General features: G+C 36.6%; 1 protein-coding gene and 1 long non-coding RNA gene across 2 annotated transcripts in view; one reads left to right on the top strand and one right to left on the bottom strand.

Moving 5' to 3' along the window:
* EPGN (epithelial mitogen) overlaps window positions 1–19,216 on the bottom strand; it is a 30,586-nt gene extending 11,370 nt beyond the window's left edge. The window contains exons 1-6 of the mRNA XM_023189784.1: window positions 19,180–19,216; window positions 16,343–16,632; window positions 15,736–15,825; window positions 12,545–12,665; window positions 11,677–11,829; window positions 9,084–10,270 (exon numbers count right to left, since the gene is read on the bottom strand). Coding sequence (XP_023045552.1) covers window positions 10,213–10,270; window positions 11,677–11,829; window positions 12,545–12,665; window positions 15,736–15,825; window positions 16,343–16,385 — 465 coding nt within the window. The 5' untranslated portion in view covers window positions 16,386–16,632; window positions 19,180–19,216 and the 3' untranslated portion in view covers window positions 9,084–10,212. The remainder of the gene's footprint in view (window positions 1–9,083; window positions 10,271–11,676; window positions 11,830–12,544; window positions 12,666–15,735; window positions 15,826–16,342; window positions 16,633–19,179) is intronic.
* The window catches only part of LOC111524573, a 44,255-nt gene that overhangs the window by 6,931 nt on the left and 16,203 nt on the right, over window positions 1–21,121 (top strand). The window lies entirely within an intron of this gene.

The following is a 21,121-nucleotide window of genomic DNA, read 5'->3' on the forward strand; positions in this document are numbered from 1 at the left end:
GCCTGGAATTTTCTATTCTCTTGGACCATCCTGTATTGTTCCTGTCTCCATAGCAGTAGTACTGGAGGTAATGGAATGCTTTGATCACTTCTGGAATTAGAATTGAGGGATGCACAACTAAACCAGGTGCAATGAAGGTGAAGGAGAATGGTACTCCACAGCAAAATTGGTGTGGTTTTTGGAAGGGACATGGATGCTGGGAAGGCACAAAAACAAACAAAAAACTTCTAATTTTTACAACATGCAAATACAAACCACTGGAAGATAAATAGATTCTAATTAGGTTTAAGGAGCAGCTGAAGGTATGCTCACCTATCAGAAGCTCTCTAGTTCCTCAAGCAAATGGACTTCAGTCTACCCAAAGCACCGGTTTGCAGATGCACGTGTTTGCTCAGCCTACCTAGACAGGCCTAACCCCTGACAGTAACGTGTTAGACTCAAACTGGGGACCCTAATACCTGTATATACCAATTTTGACTCTCTTATTTCTTATAGATTTCCTTTGTTTAATGGTTCCATTTTTTAATCATATGTTTCATCAATTTTTAAGCAATTTCTTGCTGTAAGATCTGCAGTTTGGGCTGACATACTGCCTAATATAGACTGCTGAAGGAAGCAAAACCGTTTTTCTTCCACACCATTTAAACACTTTTGAATAAAAGTAACGGTTTGCTCAGAGGGTAAAACGGAGGAGAATAAGTCTTGAGGAAAATAAGAATTGGAGCTATTCATATTAGTACAGGAAGTTGATAATGTTAGGATGAAAAACATCTTTGAATGTTAATTGATTTAAGAAGGAAAATATAGTCATAAAGGTTTCTATTCATTTATAGCTTGACAAATAGTACAAGTAATATGATAAGAACTTGAATCCACAGTAATATGGGGCTTTGGAATTTTGTCCTTGACACTTGTTAAATTTAGGTGGAGAAATGAGGGTTATGATAACCCCCAGGTCACAAGGTCTTGAGTGCCTAATATCAGAATATTTCAAATGTTTAATAATTATGACGAAGGTTTAGGCTGAGATACAAGGCTTATGATAATTTCAAGGTACAATCAATTCTGTTTTAATGCTTGTTTTAATGCGTGAGCTTTTTCCAACATAAAAAATAATTTGTACATAACAGGAACTTTGTGTTTGCTTAGGTATAATTTCACCCGAGAGAAATGCTAGATGATAAGGAAAACTGTTGAGCAGAGCTGCATAGTAGAGAGCACACACGTGTGTGATTCTCAAATATCTACCAGCGATCTTGGCTCATGTTTGAGTTATAAACCACACTCAACCACATCTGCTGTTATAACTTTCCACCCAATTTTAAAAACCCCTCCTCCATCACTTGATAATAATTCACAAGCTAAACTCTGCCAATACCCACTTCCACAAGCAAACCGCAGGTCTTTTTAAAGATAACGTATCATGTTTATTGTACAGTTTATGTATATTTTAATCACCTAAAATGTATAAAACTGTGTTACCATTTTTAGAGTTTTTTTTTTTTAATATGTTACTGATGAAGCTTTTTGAGTATTGTTTCTCAAACCCCCATTTCTAAATGAGTCCTGTGGGATATCCTGCTCAATTTTTTAGTGTAATGATTTTTAGGAACATACGTCACCTTGTGACAAAACTTACCATGTTGAGTGTCAATAAGGGTTTCAATGGAGTTTTAGATGCTTTATAATTAGAATAATATTTATTGAATGAGTGCTATGTTCTATGAATTTTACCTGTATTAGCTATCTGATTTAACTTAATCCTAAAATGACCCTGTGGGTGTGATTATTTTCCCCATTTTATAATGGAGGCAACTATGAATTAGAGGGATAATTTATTCTAAACCACAAAGCTAATAAACAGCTGGAATTCGAAACTCAGCTCTCTGAGAATGCAGATCCCACTTCAAACAACATTGGGCAAACTCCACTATGGTCAAACTGTGCTAAGTGCAGCAGGACTTGTATTCAGAGAGACCAGCAGCCATGTGCTCACCTGCCTGTCACTAATTAAGACCATAAAGCCTGGGAACTGGACAGCCTTGCAGCCAAATCTAGGTTCCACCACTTACTGGGTGCATATCATTGAACAAGTTGCTTGAACTTTCTGAACTTCAGTGTCCTAATGTGAAAAATGGAATTCGATTGTAATAAAATAGCTAACATTCATTGATCACTTATTATTAACCTCAAAACAATCTATGATATAAATATTATCCCATTTCTACAAATGACAAAACTTGGGCTTAGAAAAGTAAAAAAAAAAAAAAAAGAAAGAAAAAAAACTTGATTAAGGTAGCACAGTCAGTAGGAGTGAAGCTGGATTTCAACCTGTCTGTTAAACTCCAGACACTTGTCTTCTTAACCACTGTTGAACACAACCCCTAATAAAACCTTTCTCCTGGATGTCTCTGAGGATTGAGGGAGATACTATCTGTAAATTACTTAGCACTGTGCCCAGTCTATGATGTGAATTTAATAAATGAAGTTCATTGTTATCATTACAATTGGAACTTAGCCAAGAACATAAGTAATTATAATACAAGGCAGAATATAAGTATTTGAAAAGTACAAAAAAAAAAAAAAAAAAAAAAAAAGGAGAAAGATGTCAAGGAAATTCAAAAGAAGGAGAAATGACATATGTAAATACCATCATTCTTTAAGGAGGGGGCAGCATTTGAAAAAAAAAAAATATGATCTTGGCAGACAGAGGTGAGGGAGGATAATACACGTGGCAGGAACAGCAGAGACCGTAAAACACAGAGATGGATTGTGTGGCTTATTTGCAGAGCATAGAGCAGCGGTAGGCCACAGCTGATAATATGCATAGGGCGAGGGGGGATGAGAAAGACCACCCGAGCCTCCCTGGAGAGGGCTTCACACTGCAGGCTGAGCAGTCCCTACTAGACATGGTGCACAATGGCGAGTCGGTGTCAGTTCTTGAGCTGGGAGGCAACATAAGCAAGCCTGTGCACTGAAAAGACAGATCTGACAAGGATTATAGCAGAGAGTGACTGAAGGTGTGGGCGGGGCAGTGCCTGAGTCACCAGATGCCACCCCTGCCGGTTTCCAGGTGAGTGTGGGTTTTCCTAATAAGCACATTCCTGGGCAACTCTTTGATCTGAGACTCCTTTATGGTTTATGAGGTTTGCAGTACAACGGGGCCCTCTACAGTCATCTTAATGATTAGACTCAGGAGAATTTAGATGAGGAAAGATGAAAAATTAAACCAAAGAAGCAAGTTTACAGACTTAAAGGCCCATAGGACCCTGGACTGGCAGCCTAAGCATCAGCAGCAGTTGGGTATTGAGTCATGCTCCTTCTAACCAAAGTTACAAAAGTTATAGAGTGCTGGCACAAAGAAAATAGGACCAGAGCTCTATATTTTTTATTTTTTAAAAGAGGCTAGATTTTTTTAAAGTAATAAAACAGCTTGGGTTTTAAACATGGGCTTGATTTAAAACAAACACCATGAAAGCTAAAAGGAATGTCTGTGGACTAGATCTGCTTATAGGCGTCACATTTCCAATGTACAACTTCCAGCCAGGAAGGGAATGTAGAGATCATCTTCAGAGTCTAACTTCTCCACTTAACAGGCAAGGATATCATATCCAAAGGGTTCCAGTAAAGTTCAAATCACACAGCTGAACTAGAACACAGGTTATTTTAGTGCCAAACTATTGCACACATTTTGTAAAATGTTATCTTGCAATTTTTTTTCCTCAGCTGGACCACCACTTACTGGACCACTACTTACTGCTTTTCTGCAAGGTGCATGTGGGGCTGAGGTAGGATTGAGGGTAATGTGGAGAGAAGGGGGTTGATGAGATTTTACTGTAGACATGAAAACCACTTGGATTCTTCAATCCTCATCTCAAAAACAACCTGAGTCAGATATGTCTCAATAAAGCTAAGAAATATTGGGAAATAGCCTATAGCCAATGGTTACAGGCTAGATTAGAATATTTCCAATGTTCTCTAGGAATACTGACTACAGGCTAGAGTAGAATATTCCCAGTATTCCAAGAGAGTACTCTAAGAGAATACTCCTCATTCCTTGAGTCATAGGACAAGCCAGAGTTCCTTTACAGTATACAGTCTCTCCCCAGACTGTGCACTCAACTGTGAGCAGGCACTTGACATTGATCTGACCCCACCCTGAGGGTGTTATACATATCTTAATAATTTGCAGATGACAGCAGGGGAATTTTGTGGTTGATCCATGACAAATAGTATTATTATTTTGTGGCCAGGCGTGGTGGCTCACACCTGTAATCCAGCACTTTGGGAGGCTGAGGTGGGCGGATCACAAGGTCAAGAGATCAAGACCATCCCGGCCAACATGGTGAAACCCCATCTCTACTAAAAATACAAAAATTAGCTGGGCGTGGTGGCACATGCCTGTAGTCCCAGCTACTCGGGAGGCTGAGGCAGGAGAATCGCTTGAACCCGGGAGGTGGAGGTTGCACTGAGCCGAGATTGTGCTACTGCACTCCAGCCTGGTGACAGAGTGAGACAGACTCCATCTCAAAAAAAAAAAAAAAAAATTACCCTCTTAAGGATCAGTAATATGGCTAGTTTGACAGCTGGTTGACTGTGAACTTAACCAAATTTTAATCTAGATAAGTTATGCCCCAACAATATCTAAGACACAAAAATGACAAAGAAAGGCCATGAGGTGTTTAGTTAAGACCTGACTGAACAATTCAGCTCTCCTTATTACCATGTAATCACATTTCTTTCTTCTTCTTTTTTTTTTTTTTATCATACTTTAAGTTCTAGGGTACATGTGCACAACGTGCAGGTTTGTTACATATATATACATGTGCCATGTTGGTGTGCTGCACCCATTAACTTGTCATTTACATTAGGCATATCTCCTAATGCTATCCCTCCCTCCTACCCCCATCCCATGACAGGCCCCAGTGTGTGATGTTCCCCACCCTGTGTCCAAGTGTTCTCATTGTTCAGTTCCCACCTATGAGTGAGAACATGCAGTGTTGGTTTTCTGTCCTTGTGCTAGTTTGTTCAGAATGATGGTTTCCAACTTCATCCATGTCCCTGCAAAGGACATGAACTCATCCTTTTTTATAGCTGCATAGTATTCCATGGTGTATATGTGCCACATTTTCTTAATCCAGTCTATCATTGATGGACATTTGGGTCGGTTCCAAGTCTTTGATACTGTGAATAGTGCCACAATAAACATACATGTGCATGTATCTTTATAGCAGCATGATTTATAATCCTTTGGGTACATACCCAATAATGGGATGGCTGGGTCAAATGGTATTTCTAGTTCTAGATCCTTGAAGAATCACCACACAGTCTTCCACAATGGTTGAACTAGTTTACAGTCCCACCAACAGTGTAAAAGTGTTCCTATTTCTCCACATCCTCTCCAGCACCCGTTGTTTCCTGACTTTTTAATGATCACCATTCTAACTGGTGTGAGATGGTATCTCATTGTGGTTTTAATTTGCATTTCTCTGATGGTCAGTGATGATGAGCATTTTTTCATGTGTCTGTTGGCTGCATAAATGTCTTCTTTTGATAAGTGTCTGTTCATATCCTTTGCCCACTTTTTGATGGGGTCCATGCTCATGGATAGGAAGAATCAATATAGTGAAAATGGCCATATTGTCCAAGGTAATTTATAGATTCAATGCCATCCCCATCAAGCTACCAATGACTTTCTTCACAGAATTGGAAAAAAAAAAAAAAAAAAACTGCTTTAAAGTTCATATGGAACCAAAAAAGAGCCCACATTGCCAAGACAATCCTAAGCCAAAAGAACAAAGCTGGAGGCATCATGCTACCTGACTTCAAACCATACTACAAGGGTACGGTAACCAAAACAGCATGGTACTGGTACTAAAACAGAGATATAGACCAATGGAACAGAAGAGAGCCTTCAAAAATAATACCACACATCTACAACCATCTGATCTTTGAGAAACCTAACAAAAACAAGAAATGGGGAAAGGATTCCTTATTTAATAAATGGTGCAGGGAAAACTGGCTAGTCATATGTAGAAAGCTGAAACTGGATCCCTCCCTTACACCTTATATAAAAATTAATTCAAGATGGATTAAAGACTTAAATGTTAGACCTAAACCTGTACAAATCCTAGAAGAAAACTAGGCAATACCATTCAGGCCATAGGCACGGGCAAGGACTTCATGACTAAAACACCAAAAGCAATGGCAACAAAAGCCAAAATTGACAAATGGGATCTAATTAAACTAAAGAGTTTCTGCACAGCAAAAGAAACTACCATCAGAGTGAACAGGCAACCTACAGAATGGGAGAAAATTTTTGCAATCTACTTATCTGACAAAGGGCTAATATCTAGAACTTACAAAGAACTTAAACATATAATCACATTTCTAATCTTTATGAGATGTTTCTTTGGAAGCTGTGGGTGTTGCCGACAATCTGGAGCATCCATCATGTTTAGTTTTGGAAGAGAAGTAAAATATAATGATGGGATACATGTATTCACATGGATATTCTTAAGGGTCCTAGCCTTACAAGTCTTAGAAAATTAACTGCTTAAGCTCTTATACTCTGAACTGGGCATTGATGGATTAAATAATTAATAAAAATTGAATACTTAATAAAAATTCAGAATTTAGAAAAGACATTTGTCAATGTGCTACTAAAAGACATTTGTGAATGTGCTACTGAATAAGTCTGAGCCAGAGGTTTGGACGAAAATGTGGGCTCACCCAGATTAAGCAGTGCTTAACTGGTAAATTAAGTTTCAACATTTATAGTTCATCTTGGCAGCTGCTCATGTCCTGATGTCATGCAGCCATGATGTAAGCGAGAAAGAGTGATGTTTTGCAATAGAGGGATTTTGGTAACCCTTCCCATGAGTGTGGGTTGCAGGATATCAATATGTATATCACTTCAGAGAAAGCATGTTACATTTTGTAATGCAGAGACATTAAATGACTTCCTTATGGTCCTCTGCATAGATGAATCGTCTTCATGTTTAAATCAAAAGCTTAAATTGCTGATGTTTATTATTTTCTTACGACTTTTTTCTCAATTAAATATAATGAATGGAAATCTTGACATTACCAAAATGAACATGTTAAAATTAAAGGATTAGATTCGTATTGTTCCAGGAAAGACTAAAAGATGAACTATGTTATAATTTCATCCTTTTCAAACTTTATGAAAACACAACTATGCGAAAAGTTACCTTGGGAAATATAATATAATGAATATAAGAATATAATGACAAGCATTTGCAATTACTTTTTTTGCAAATTTACTGACTCCAGGATGGGAGATTATTTTCTGTGCCCTGTCCTCATTATACTCTGAAATGCTAAATAATAAAGCACTCATGAATATTGATGACTTAAGAATGTGTTCTCAAATAATTGAAGGATAGACAAAGGGAAGAGATAAAATGGGGAATGAAAGAAATTGATGAACCTCTCGGCTAGTGTAATGTAGTTAAAGATGCCAGAAACATGTTGGCATTTGTTTCCTAAATAATCCACCCCCAATTAATGATACATTGATTGATAGCTGAAAGTGTAGTTCTGAAGCACAAACTTTACTGAAAGGCTCTTTTTAGGGTCTTCTTGCATATAGAAAAAAAATGAAACAATTTCCAAATATCTTATACTTACGCATTTTCCCACTTAAGTTCTGCTTAGGTACTTAAATATTGCCAGATGCGGCTCTAGCTCCATAGGAATGTCAGAAATTCCTTCCTACAAAATTAATGCTAGGAACTACAGGATCACAAGATTGTTTTATATGAAATATCATAAACAGACGGTTATCATAAGCCACACTCTGAGTTTCTATACAATCTCATAGGGTAGATTTTATGTTGTTAATAAGTACTATTCTATAGGTGAAAAAAGTTGAATCTCCGTATTTATTTTGGTTAACATTTTGGTTTTGCAACCTGAGGATTTTAATTCTCTTCCTGATGTTCTAATTTTAATTATATTGTGTTTGTAATTTATAAGTATTTACAGACAACAAATATTTATAATCTTTAAAGTTATCATCCCTCCAGACTCCAGCATTAATTTCTTTCTCCTTTTATCAGGAGGTAGTTCTTAATTAATTAAAGGTAATTCTGTATTATTTGTTCCCATACTCTCCCCAGCTATTTTACATCTTTTTGAAATACTCAGGAAGAGAATCGCTTTCTAGGTGTGGTCTGTCACTGGAGTCACTGGGAGGAAACTTCAATTCTCCACTCCTTGGTATGATGTAAGCTTTGCATACTGTGTAAAAACATTCAGAAAGTGCTGACTGAGGTCCATTTGCATTAAATTCCTTCTGAAGGAAAAACAAAACAAGTTAAATACCTTCTACACAAAGGGAAGCAGATTTTAAGTTTGGTTTAGGAAGGAATGAAAAGTTATAATTTAATATAAATGAAAGGCTTGTTGCTGGACTGCCATTGCAAGAATAGTCAAGTTTGATCCTCTTTTCACCACTCATGATCAAAATTGTCTTGCTTATCTACATCACAAATGGAAAAAAAAAGAGTCCACTGTTTTAGATTGAATCTTAAAAAATGATAGCTATTATTACTCTTTAATATTTTACATTTCCTTCAAAAATAAATTATTTTATAAACTAAACACTAAAATATACATGTTAGATAATATCGAGTGGTGTGTTTCAGGGTTAGAGGTGGGGTTGAGGTCCATCTCAACACGCTGATGTTGAGGATCTCACCGGCAATGCACATTTGGGAAAACATTTCCTTATTCCACTGTCAAGTTTTAGAGCTACGAGGGCCTTGTAGAAAATGAAACCAACGCCCAAATAAATTAAGCGACCTGCATATGACTGTTTGAATTAAGTGGCAGAAATATAACTAAGAAGAAGGATACTGATTTTTTTTTTTTTTTCAGATGGAGTTTCCTTCTTGTCGCCCAGGTTGGAGTGCAGGGTGGCCATCCTGGCTCACTACAACCTCTGCCTCCCAGGTTCAAGTGATTCTCTTGTGTCAGCCTCCGGAGTAGCTGGGATTACAGGCATGCGCCATCATGCCCAGCTAATTTTTGTATTTTTAGCAAAGACGGGGTTTTACCATGTTGGCCAGGCTGGTCTCAAACTCTTGACCTCAGGTGATCCATCCCCCTCGGCCTCCGAAAGTGCTGGGATTACAGGCGTGAACCACCGCGCCTGGCCTGGATACTGATTCTTATTATTTTGACTGTTACTCCATTTTTTTTTCCTCTCCCTCTTATGTGCAAATCTGTTAACAAGTGTTCAAAAATGATAAAGAAAGTTTCCACATGCTGTGGTCTGGTGAAAAAAATTCTATATCCTGTTTTCAGTTTCTATTTTAGGGCCAATTGTAGACTTTTATTCAGTAGGAGAGTTCTAGGATTTCGGTCCAAATGAATGGTCACCGGGTAATTCCACTGATAACTGGAGGAAGTGATGAACAAAAGCATTAGGGACCAGTGAGTCCAACACAAAGTTTTATAATCCATGTAGAAATGGAAATGCTTTGCCTACTCCAGACTTGATATCCAGATAGCTTCAGTCTTCAGAAACTCTAGTTTATTCCATATTTTACATATAAAGGCTGTATGTTGTTACAAGCTGTGTATGATTTGTATTTGCCTTGGATTTTCCATTCTGTTTTCAGTGGCTTAGATTTAAGACATATGTTTGGTTCACTGGAGGTACCTTAACACTGATTTCATTCTAAAAGCTGACATCACATTCTTTTAGACACCATGAAAACAACAAGTTTGGGATAAGGTTCATTGAGCAAATAGAATTAGGCCCATCTAGGTGGTAAAAAATGCTGGGTAGTAAGAACATGAAGAACCCAAGCAAGGCACTGCTTTGGCTTGCTGCAAGGTTGATTATTATTCCCATGAAAATTCACATCTGACACAGCCAGAGGCATGAAACTCAGTCTTTCTGTAGTGAGAATAATAACCACACAACAACAAAAAACCCGGAGTGAAACTATGAACTTGACTTCTGTCCCTGCAGCTTGTTCACTTGGCTTCCATCACTCCTTAAGGATGGCAAAGTCTAAAGGCCAACGCTGAATTTTATCTTCTCATTTTATTGTGATCCCAACTTTCATTATTTTCGAGCCCAGTCAGCTTGACAAGTTTTGTTGTTTCATGTGAAAACTTTAATTTTGGGCTCACTGATCTCTACAGATGCCTTGATGAAAATTCTTTACAAAGGCTTCACAGCGGTCGTCTATCTCCAGAGCAGACATTGTAAGGTGATTTCAATTTTAGACACCTGAAACAGAGCATCGGTTTCCATATGAATTTGACTATGGTTCATATAGGTCATTGAAGCTTACATAAATGCACCCTGCAGCAGTTGCGCTTGGTGTCCCTCCCAGATCGCCTTTACCCATTGGTCAACCCATCCCTCAGCATCTGTGGGCATTAACAGGCTCATTGGCAGCAGTCTCCCAGGGTTTGCACATGGCCAACTGAGTGCCCTGGCAGGAGATTGCTGGGAGATTACAAGCCCCTGTTCCTTACCCCACATGAATCCATGATTGAATAATATGGGATATTGAAATCCAGATGCCTCTTCTCCTTGTGAGAAGTCTACACTGCTATTCACATTCTAGATCTCCCTGTGGAATCAGACTGGGGCTACACTTCAGTTAAACCCACATCTTTGCTTAGCTTCTTCTTGTGCTCCATCTGCTTTCCTTACTTTATTACAGGTTTCACCTAAAACAAAGGTAGAGTACTCCCTCAACCAATCACATGCACAGTAATTCCCATCTGAAGGCTCTGCTCCTAGGAAATCTGACCTCAGAGAGCCACCTTACTAATGTGGAAAAGTCTTATCTCCTCCTCCGCATTATTATTAGATTTCTTGGTCTGTTAGGCAAATCTACAACTGATATAATATAGATTTGATTCTCTCTAAGATGTATTTGTTAAGCAAAATAAACTTTTCTAATTTTGAACAGGCAGTTTTGGTTATTCAGAAATGACAACTTTTTAGAGTACAGCAAGGGAAATAATGTATTTGTATTTTTTTGTTAGGGTATCTCACTTTATTTCTTGACTTTATCCTAGTTACATGGATTTAAGGAAAAATTACTCATGTGGAAAAAAACAAGAATTAAGAATGAATATGTAAATAATTACAATTATTTGTAGATTATCTTCTTAAGTTTTTAGCAAAAGACAGTATCTTTTGAAGATACCCCCAGCTGATGTCTGGGAAGAAATGGCCAATGTTTGTCACACATGTTTATTCAGTTTTTACTTGTTTCTTGATTTTATTTCACTCAACAAATATTTACTCGGTGTGTGTCGTGTGCTAGGCATAGTGTAAGGCACTGAATACACAATTTTGAACACGACATACTTAGTCCCTACTTTCTTGGGGCCTGCTGTCCCTATCATTTACAATTTTAATGTGGGCAGACAGAGATAGGATGAAGGGAGACTGTACTTTTAAACTCTCCTATTACAACTGAAGGCAAATTTTTACCACGCATCTGGGTTTATGAAGAAAGGCATGAAAAATATTACATAGAAACTTTTTGCCAGATTTACAGCTCTTTTTTAATTAAAAAAATTTTACATGTCAATTCCTGGCATATTATAGGGGCTGAATAAATATTTGTCAAACGAATGCATATGAAGTGACTTCATGTTTTGTCTTTTTCATACCTTTTTCTTATATAGCAGTAAAAAATAACAAGAAAACCACTTAATAGTAATCCAACACCAATCCCAATTGCAATGTATTTTTCATAAGAATCCACAGCATATGAAGTTAAAGTCAAGTGCTCACACCTTTCTCCAGTATAACCAGTAAAACACCTTTAAAAAAAGAAAAAAACGTTTAATTTTAAAACCTATGGTGGTAGAAATACAAATAAATAACCTGTTTCAATAAATTTAAAAAAATAAATGGAAATAAGGAATTTAAATTGAAGAGGCAAATACCAAATGAAAGCCAATCTGTTAAGGGCAATGAAGCAGCTGTGTATTTTCCAATAATCATGAAGGCCCCATATTTTCCCTTCATTAGTAGAGGGAAAGGTAGTATGCTTGCATAGTTTACTCTAGAAAAATCATTAGCCTATTCTTCCATAGGAGAATACTGAGCAAATCATGATCATAAAAATAGTATCTTAGTTGCTCTAGAACTTCCTATTCCTGAAATGTTTTTGCCTTAGTTTCCTTCATTTCATCCTGAAAACAACCCCAAAACTTAAAATCACCTTTGCATGTTGTTAAAAATGCAGATTCTGATTCAGTAGTTCTGGGGTAGAGCACAGATCCTGCGTTTCTAAAAAGCACCAGGTTCAAGAGATGCTACTAATCTGGCAACCATGTTTTTAATTAATGAGGATTAAATAGTCTAGACAAAAGACTCCTTAGATATTCAAATATGTAGAGGCCTGTCATGTCATGTTCAGATTATGCGCCCTTTTAAATTAAAGAGAGAAAAGTGTAGAAATGTACTATATGAAACAACAGAGGCATCAACTCATCTCCTGCCTCTAGGACTTGGAAATTTCTTTGCGTTTACCTGCAGATGGCTCTCTCTAGCTCATGGTGGAATGCACAAGCACCATTGATGCAGTAACTGTTATGATCTTCCAGGCAAAGGTGTGAGAACTTCAAGGCTATTGGTCCTTCTAAGTTGTCAGCTAGGAAAAGGAGATACAATATTAGCAAATGAAATGTGTCTTACTTTTATGGTAAATTTTTAATACATATGTAAATAAATTTTTAATTTTAAGGATATTTGGGGGTGGTGCTGTGTCCTTTAAACTACTGATTCTCTTAGCAGGTTGTATTCACAAGGGCCGGGTTAATATCATCTAGACATATTGTTAATTAATTAGGAGATGGAGGTAGATTGATGATTGTTTCATTTTTTAAAGCAACGTAGTAAGACAGAAAAGGCAACAAATTCGCCAAAAGGTGGCAGCATTGGTTCTAGTCTTAGCAGGTTATTATGAGCAATGCTTCCCAGACTTATGCCTGAGTGCTAATTAATATAGAAGGTCTCACATAATATTTCCATTTTCTTCCTTTACACCTGAGAAGTCAGCACTTGGGAAGATTTGAATTTACACTTGTGAGATAATAAACAAGATTCTTATTCCTGATTCTCTGATGTACAAAAGACATACCTATGCCATTCTTGGTGTTTATGCAGTGGGAATGACCCTTGGTAAAATTGCATAATTGAGTCCTTTGGGGTATACTTTTTGATTCTTAAATTTTTCTCAAGCAGAATCAATGGCAGTTTACTTGTCATTTTTAGAAATAAACATATTTCCTCATCATTATGACAAAGGTACACCATATTTGCCTTGCTAAGATTAAGTGAATCTTACTTATTTTCAGGGAAAAAACAGTTTTAAGAGGCATTCTTTTTTATATTAAAAATGCTAAATCTTTAGATGTTAAGATTACAAACAAGATACTATGCTGTATTACTTTATTTTGGTGAGAACACACATTACCTTCTAATTCACATTCATTTTGTCGAATAGGATGAATACAATTTATCATTTTAATAATTAATTCTCAGGCAGTGAGAATTTTCCATTAAAAACTGTGCTGGGTGCTTTCTATTTCAAGACTAAAGAAGTTCGATTAACTAAGCCTGAAACTAGATTTCACAGAAAAATGTGAGAATTAAGCCATTTCTGAAGAAAAGTTATACCAGAGAAACTCATCTTTCCCCTAAGAATGAGGAGAATGATCATAAATACTAAGATACTAGTATTGATCATAATACTAAGATACTTAGTATTCTAAGATACTAGAATGATCATAATACTAAGATAAGATACATAATGATCATAAATTCTAAGATACTAGATTGATATTTTTAAGTTAGATAAAAAGCAAAAGGAAAAATGAAAGTTCTCCATCAAGAAAGCAAAGGAAAAATACAGAGATGATATACAGTTGTACCTCCATATTCATAGGTTCCACATCTGTGAATTCAACCAACCTCATATGGAAAATATCTGAAAAAAAAGCATCTGTACATAACATGTACAGACTTCTTTTCTTGTCATTATTTCCTAAACAATGCAGTATAACAGCTATTTATATAGTGTTTACAATGTTTTAGGCATAACTAATCAAGGGATGATTTAAAGTACATGAGTGTGTGTCTATAGCTTATATGCAAATATTTTGCTATTTTATATAAGGGATTTGAGCATCTGTGGATTTTGGTACCCTCTGGGCAGGAGGAAGAGGTCTTGGAACCAATGCTGAACCAATTATGAAGGATGACTGTATTGGATTTCTTTTTACTGTTATTATTACTTGTAACCCAAAAAATTTTATTTGCTGTTCACCATTAAGGAAGAACAAAAATATAGTACTGAGCATGCTATTATGAAGTCAGTCACTGAGAGAAAACTATGCTTCTTTAATTTTCTGCAGTATATTATATTCTTTTTTCTTTTTTTATTTTATTTTTTTTTTTCAGATGGACTCTCGCTCTGTCACTCAGGCTGGAGTGCAATGGCCCCATCTCAGCTCACTGCAGCCTCCGCCTCCTGGGTTCAAGCAATTCTCCTTCATCAGCCTCCTGAGTAGCTGGGATTACAGGCATGTGCCACCACGCCCAGCTAATTTTTGTATTTTTAGTAGAGATGGGGTTTCACCATGTTGGCCAGGCTGGTCTCAAACCCCTGACCTCAGGTGATTTGCCCGCCTCAGCCTCCCAAAGTGCTGGGATTACAGGCATGAGCCACTGTGCCAGGCCAGTATATTATATTCTAATAAGATGTTTCCTCTTTGTTCAAAGGCTTAGAAGACAAATAGTTGGCTGAAAGTTATTCTAAAATCCACATTGATCTCGTTTTGCAAATCAACAGATATTCAAAAAATCAAATGGGTAAAATATTTTGAGACAGTCATTTAAAATTTTAAATTATTGATGAAATGAAGAACACTGAGATATGACAATCTTCCTTTATTTGCCTGACTCTGAGTACAAGATATTGTTTCCTCTGTCCTAAATCACATTGCCAGCCTTCACATAGCAATCAGGATGCAATTTGCAGAAGAATCATAACCACTCAGTCACAGGTCTTGGTAAGCAGCAAGCTTTCCAAGTTTCACCTCTAAGAGTTTAAACAGATTTGAGAAAGAACGCTGATGCTCAAGAGCATCCAGAAGCCACTGTGATAATAATTAAATATGAAAGAAAATATATCATCACCATCAATAACAAAAATTGGGTCCAAGTGGTTAGGAAATAGAGCATATGCTAAAATAACAACAAAAACCCCAAAGCAAACAAGAAAAAAGATCATTCCAAAGATGAGGGAAAGTGCTTTTCATCTTGTAGCCATAATGTCTTTGGCAGCAAAGCTTATAATCACAGATCAAAATATAATGCTGCTCATAAAGCATGCCAAAATGGGGACAAACTGTCTCTGAACACACAGGGGTTACTGGGAACCAAGCAGAAATGAAGCAGAAAATGTGGCCTGTTTCACATTCAAGACAGTAACTGAAGACAGCTTTTGTCTCATTTGCTTCACTTCCTCCTTTTAAAAGGGCAATTATTTGCTGGCAGATTTATCTGTCACTTCAATGTAACAGCATCCTGCTAAAAGAATTGATTATCTAATAATAAAATATGTATTAAAAATGGCTAATGTTGCTTTTATCACAATCCAAATTTCTCTCCCAAGTTTTAGAAAAGTCTTGTGAAATATGAAAATGGGAAGAAAATACCTTCTGTTTTGTTAACTGTCCAGTTACCTTGCTGGGCTGTGATTGGAGGTGTTACAGTCACGGCTGCCTCTTCAGTCAGTGCTGTCATTGCTGTATTAAGGGGGCAAAAGCATCTTTAACAGAGAGCCTCCTTCTATGTACAAGCAACAGATGGAAAGTATTCTTATTCTGTTTATTCCTATTTCTATTTTTTATTTATTTATTTCAGTTGAAATCCATAATGTGACTAAGGCAACATCCTTAGAGTTTCTCATCCATTCCATTGACTATATTAGGATTAGAGCAAATAAAAACCCAGTTTTAAAGACCATTGATACATTTACATATTAATCCAAAAAGAAGAACACTATAGTATAGTAACTAAATGCATCAATCACTCTTCAATTGCATAAAGCAAACATTCTGGAGGTCTCAAAAAAGGTGTCAAAATACATTAGGAAAGAAACATACAGGACACAAGAAACTAAATTAAGCCACAGATTCATTACTCTGATCTTTGCCATAAAGAACAACTGTTAGAAGCCAACTTCTCTCTAATGCAGAGAAAATAAATTCTATTCACATTTTACACGATATAAAGTTAACAAAACAAAAGGAAATTACCTACCGTTGAATAAAAGATAGACTGATATTGGAACTTCCAAAGCCATTTCCTTTAGCTGCTTAACTTTCCTTCTCTTATCCTTCTAGACTGACGAGTGGAAGGTTTTTATTGAGCTCTGAGTCTTTGTGGCATTTATATTTCACGAAGCGTCATCTGGCAGTTCTTACCAATCAAAAAAATATGTACTTCTGGCAGCAGCAGAAAGCCTCTGGGCGCTCACGCATTTGTTTAGGAGACCTGTATTATCTAGCAATGCAATCAACCTTTCTTTTGAAACATTGGTTTCCTGTTACCTGTGGGCATAATCATGTATGTAAAAGTACTTAAAACAACAAGAACAAAATGTGATTTCAGGAAAGGCTCCCATGTGAAGAGAACTATACCAGTTCCAACAATGCTAGAAACCTATACAGGAGTTCAACAAACATAACTGCAAATTAGGAAGCAGCATAACCTGTTTCTAAAAGAAATATCCCTGAAACTGTAGTTGGTTATACCACCTTTCATTACAGACTATGAGTTCTATTTCAAATCAAAATAATTTGTTAATTTAGTTGCAGAGAACAGTTAAATTTGTGAAAACAGAGACATTTCATATTCCATTTTAGTGTTTGTTTCTTAGTTATACTATGATAAGTGCTGTAAATAAAATTATTTGTAATAGTATAACATTCACCTTTCTGTCATCCTGCTATTTAACATTTTTTTGAGTAAATGAAATTGGTTACCATGTTCCAGAAACAACAATGCTTAAATCTGCATCCCAATGATTAAGCTACAGAGAACCAGTAAAGTACCAACATAATGATAATAGCAGTAATAATAATATTAAAATTCTCTATTAAGAGAAAATTAAGATGACATTTAGTTTGGATAAATCCAGTGAATAGAAAGATTCTAAGTTAATACAACATTCAAAGTATTTCTCAATGTTCATCTAGTTGTAATTATTAAAGTGGCACTTTAAAGGCCAAAATATGTCATTACCACTACTATATTTTACAACTACAGAAATTTTCACTTGCCCCAAATTACTATAAATAATTTATAAATACATCTTCCTGAGGCATTGAGTCTTTCTGCCTGGAATTTCAATTGCTTGTATTTTCTTGAAACTTGAAACCTCAAAACCCTAAAAACATATTCAAGTCAAGATAGGTTATCTTTTGCATCATGTCCACCTAGCAAATTAGATTTACCAGAAAGGAGCCCTTTCACTATTGGAATATAAATGTGGTGTTAGAAATCACACAAGAACAAGCTTGTTGAACTCATTATAACTTGGGCAATCACTTACCACAGGAGTCATCATTTTAAAGTTAAAATAATGTAATAGTACTTGACTCACTTTAAATGTGTCTACATTTTGCATTTCTACTTTTGTAGGTTTTTTAAAACCTGTTGATTACTAAGTCAATTTCTGGATAATATATTTCCCAGGCAAATAACATTTGAATTATAAATTGAACAATCTTCTTTGCACCATTGCTGAGTATTCAAGAAGAAATCATTTACAAAGGATTACATAAACCATCACAATTCTTTTTGTAGTTTCTGGAGGGAGATGTTAGGACTCATATTAAAACTTTAGTTCTTTTTTTTCCTTTCTTTTTTATTTTTATTTACTTATTTGTTTTCTTTTGAGATGGAGTCTCACTCTGTTGCCTGGTCTGGAGTGCAGTGGCGCGATCTCGGCTCACTGCCAGCTCCACCTGCCGAGTTCACGCCATTCTCCTGCTTCAGCCTCCTGAGTAGCTGGAACTACAGGCGCCCACCACCATGCCCTGATAATTTTTTGTATTTTTAGTAGAGACAGGGTTTCACTATGTTAGCCAGGATGGTCTCGATCTCCTGACCTTGTGATCTACCCACTCCCAAAGCGCTGGGATTAAATACTTTATTTCTAAGACTGAGACACCAAAGTACAAATATTATCTTTGTAAAAACTCTTAACTGTAGCTGGTGCAGTCTTTTGCACTTCACAGGTTTCCCTACACATCTCAATTCTTTCTTCAGTAACCCTGGCCCATACAAATCCAGTGCCTAACATCTAGTAAATACTTAATGAATCTGTCTTCAGAGAATAAGGAAATAAATAATAGGCATTATTTCTATTCTCACATGACAAATGACAAATTGAGGCTCAAAAGAATTAAGTGACTTGCCAAAGGACATTTCTAGAGTCAGGACTTCAATCCTGGCCAGGTGCAGTGGTTCATACCTGTAATCTCAGCACTTTCAGAGGCTGAGGGAGGAGGATTGCTTAAGCCCAGGAGTTTGAGACCAGCCTGGGCACCAGAGCAAGACCCTGACTCTACAAAAAATAAATTAGCTGGGCATGGTAGTCTGAGTTACTTGAGAGGCTCAGTAGGAGGATCACTTGAGCCTGGGAAGTCAAGGCTGCAATGAGCCATGATTATATCATGTCACCCCAGCCTGTGCTACAGACCCTGTCTCAAACAAAACAAAACAAAACAAACAAAAACAAAAGGACTTCAATTCTATATTTTCACATTCTAAATCATATGCTGTTTCCATTTCCCTAGCTGTGTCCTCTTGTAGGAGTTGTTGAAGTGATCTCAAAGGAATTCCCTTAATTATCTCCTAAAATCAAGCTTTAAATAAATTACCTTTATTAGAAAAAAACTAAATATTTAATAAACTGTGATTTTCACTCACATCTGGGCTGAGAGATGGAACTGCAGCCTCTCTGATAAACTGGGCCACTTAATATAGAAACCCATCTTCTGCTTTAGTTTATGGTGTATACCAGAAAGTAACTCTAAGTCATCAAACATGTTGCCTTTCCTCTGGGGTCCGTACTCATGGCTCCCACTTACAGTCTTTACAGGGAAGTCCACTCCCTTCACATCTTCAATCCTCTCATCCAAAAGTCCTTTCTCCAAATCCTAAAGAATGCGGCGTCTCAAAAAAAAAAAAAAAAAAAAAAAAAAAAAAATAAAAAAAGAAAAAAAAAAAGAAAAAGAAAAAAAAGAATGCGGGAGATGGATACTGTAAGGTGGTTTTTCTGATATCTTTATTCATTCTTAATATGCATTAAAGTAGGTAAGGGTGAGAAAGGAGAAGGAAATGAGAGGCTAAGAGCTCCACTATTACTTTTCCCTCATGCCATGTTTTCGGGTTTTTAAATGTACTTATCTTTCTTCTTCTAGAAGTTTATTTTAGAAGAGAGAATATCTGAACGTGTATTCTTCCCTCCCCTTTCTATCTTTTTTTCCTTGCTGTTTCACTAACTCAATCAAAATGTATTGCTGGTCATTGGCAGAGAATGGTGATCAGTTCATTGATTCTCTCTCTAGGTTTATTCTGTCACTTTCATGGATTCATTTGCATTCATTCGCAAAATATTGAATGACTACTATATCCATGGCACTGGGCTGGGTGAGATGATATTTGTAAGACAAATAGATAAATCATGTATAGATTTTGACTTCAAGGAACTAACCGGATCTAGGCAAAGTACATACATAACTGCAGTACTGGGTAGAGAGTGACAACTGCCATGAATGTGTGCATAAAGGGCTCTGAGAACTAAGGGATGGCATTTTTCATGGACAAGTTTTATTTGAAGTGAATCTTAAATAACAAGTAGGATTCAGACACCCAGTGATAAGAGAAAGGACTTGGGGTTGGGGGTGGGATCTGAGGGAAGACAGAATGGATTAGTAAAAGGAGTGGCTTCTGATTCACATCATCCCAACAGATTTTATTGTGAATTCAAATTCCACCTTTTCTGTCTATTTGGCCTTGGCTGAGGCTTTTTAATAATCAGGAGGGTCAATAATTTTTTCATCTATTAAGTGGAGATTGTCAATAATGAGCAAAGATAAAAAAAAAAAAAAAAAAGGCACTTTGGGAGGCAAGTCAGAAGAATCGCTTGATCCCAGGAGTTTGAGACCAGTTTAGGCAATACAGTGAGACTGCTCTCTACAAAAAATTAAAAACTTAGCTGGGCATGGTGGCACTCGCCTGCAGTCCCAGCTACTCCAGAGGTTGAGGTGGGAGGATTGCTTGGGAGGATTGCTTGAGCCTCAGAGGTGGAGGCTGCAGTGAGCAGTGATCACACCACTGTACTCCAGCCTGGGAAAGAGAGCGAGACCCTGTCTAAAAAAAAAAAAAAAAAAAAAAGAAGAAAAGAGGAAAGTATTTAGCACATGCTAAGTGCTCAGTTTAGGATAGTTGTTACTATTGAGTAAGTGTAGAAAGACACAGAGTGTGTATAATGGTTACCAAGGCTAGGAATTTAGTGTGACAGTATATGCTGACGAGTCCTAAATTCTTATCACTTAACTATGAATTCTTATCCTCTTCCTAGACTGATATTACTTCAGAATTCTTATCTATGTATTATGTCATCACCTCAAACTTAACATATTTTAAACTGAACATATTATCACTACTCCAAAGTCAGCTCCCTTTTGCAATTTCCTCATGTTAGTCAATGATAACAACTTCTGATCTCTAACTACAATTCTTGTAACTTGCTGAATACTGCCAAATTCTGATTTATCCACTCCTCTAATTTGTTTTTGCATACTTATCCAGCTGTACTACTCTCCAAAACAAACCTTTCATTTTTGTCTCATTGCAACTCTTGCTTTCATACATATATGCTAAGCTCATAATAATTTCTGTAACTTTATTATGTTCTTTAGGGCGCCCTTTACAGATACTTTACTGGTACAGGTGTGGTAGGAGAAGAAAACAATCTTTACACTCCTCCACAAGGCCGACATGTCTATCTTTTAAGGACATCAAATA

This window comes from Piliocolobus tephrosceles, chromosome 3, assembly GCF_002776525.5.
Source record: "Piliocolobus tephrosceles isolate RC106 chromosome 3, ASM277652v3, whole genome shotgun sequence".
Classification (NCBI taxonomy): Eukaryota; Metazoa; Chordata; class Mammalia; order Primates; family Cercopithecidae; genus Piliocolobus; species Piliocolobus tephrosceles.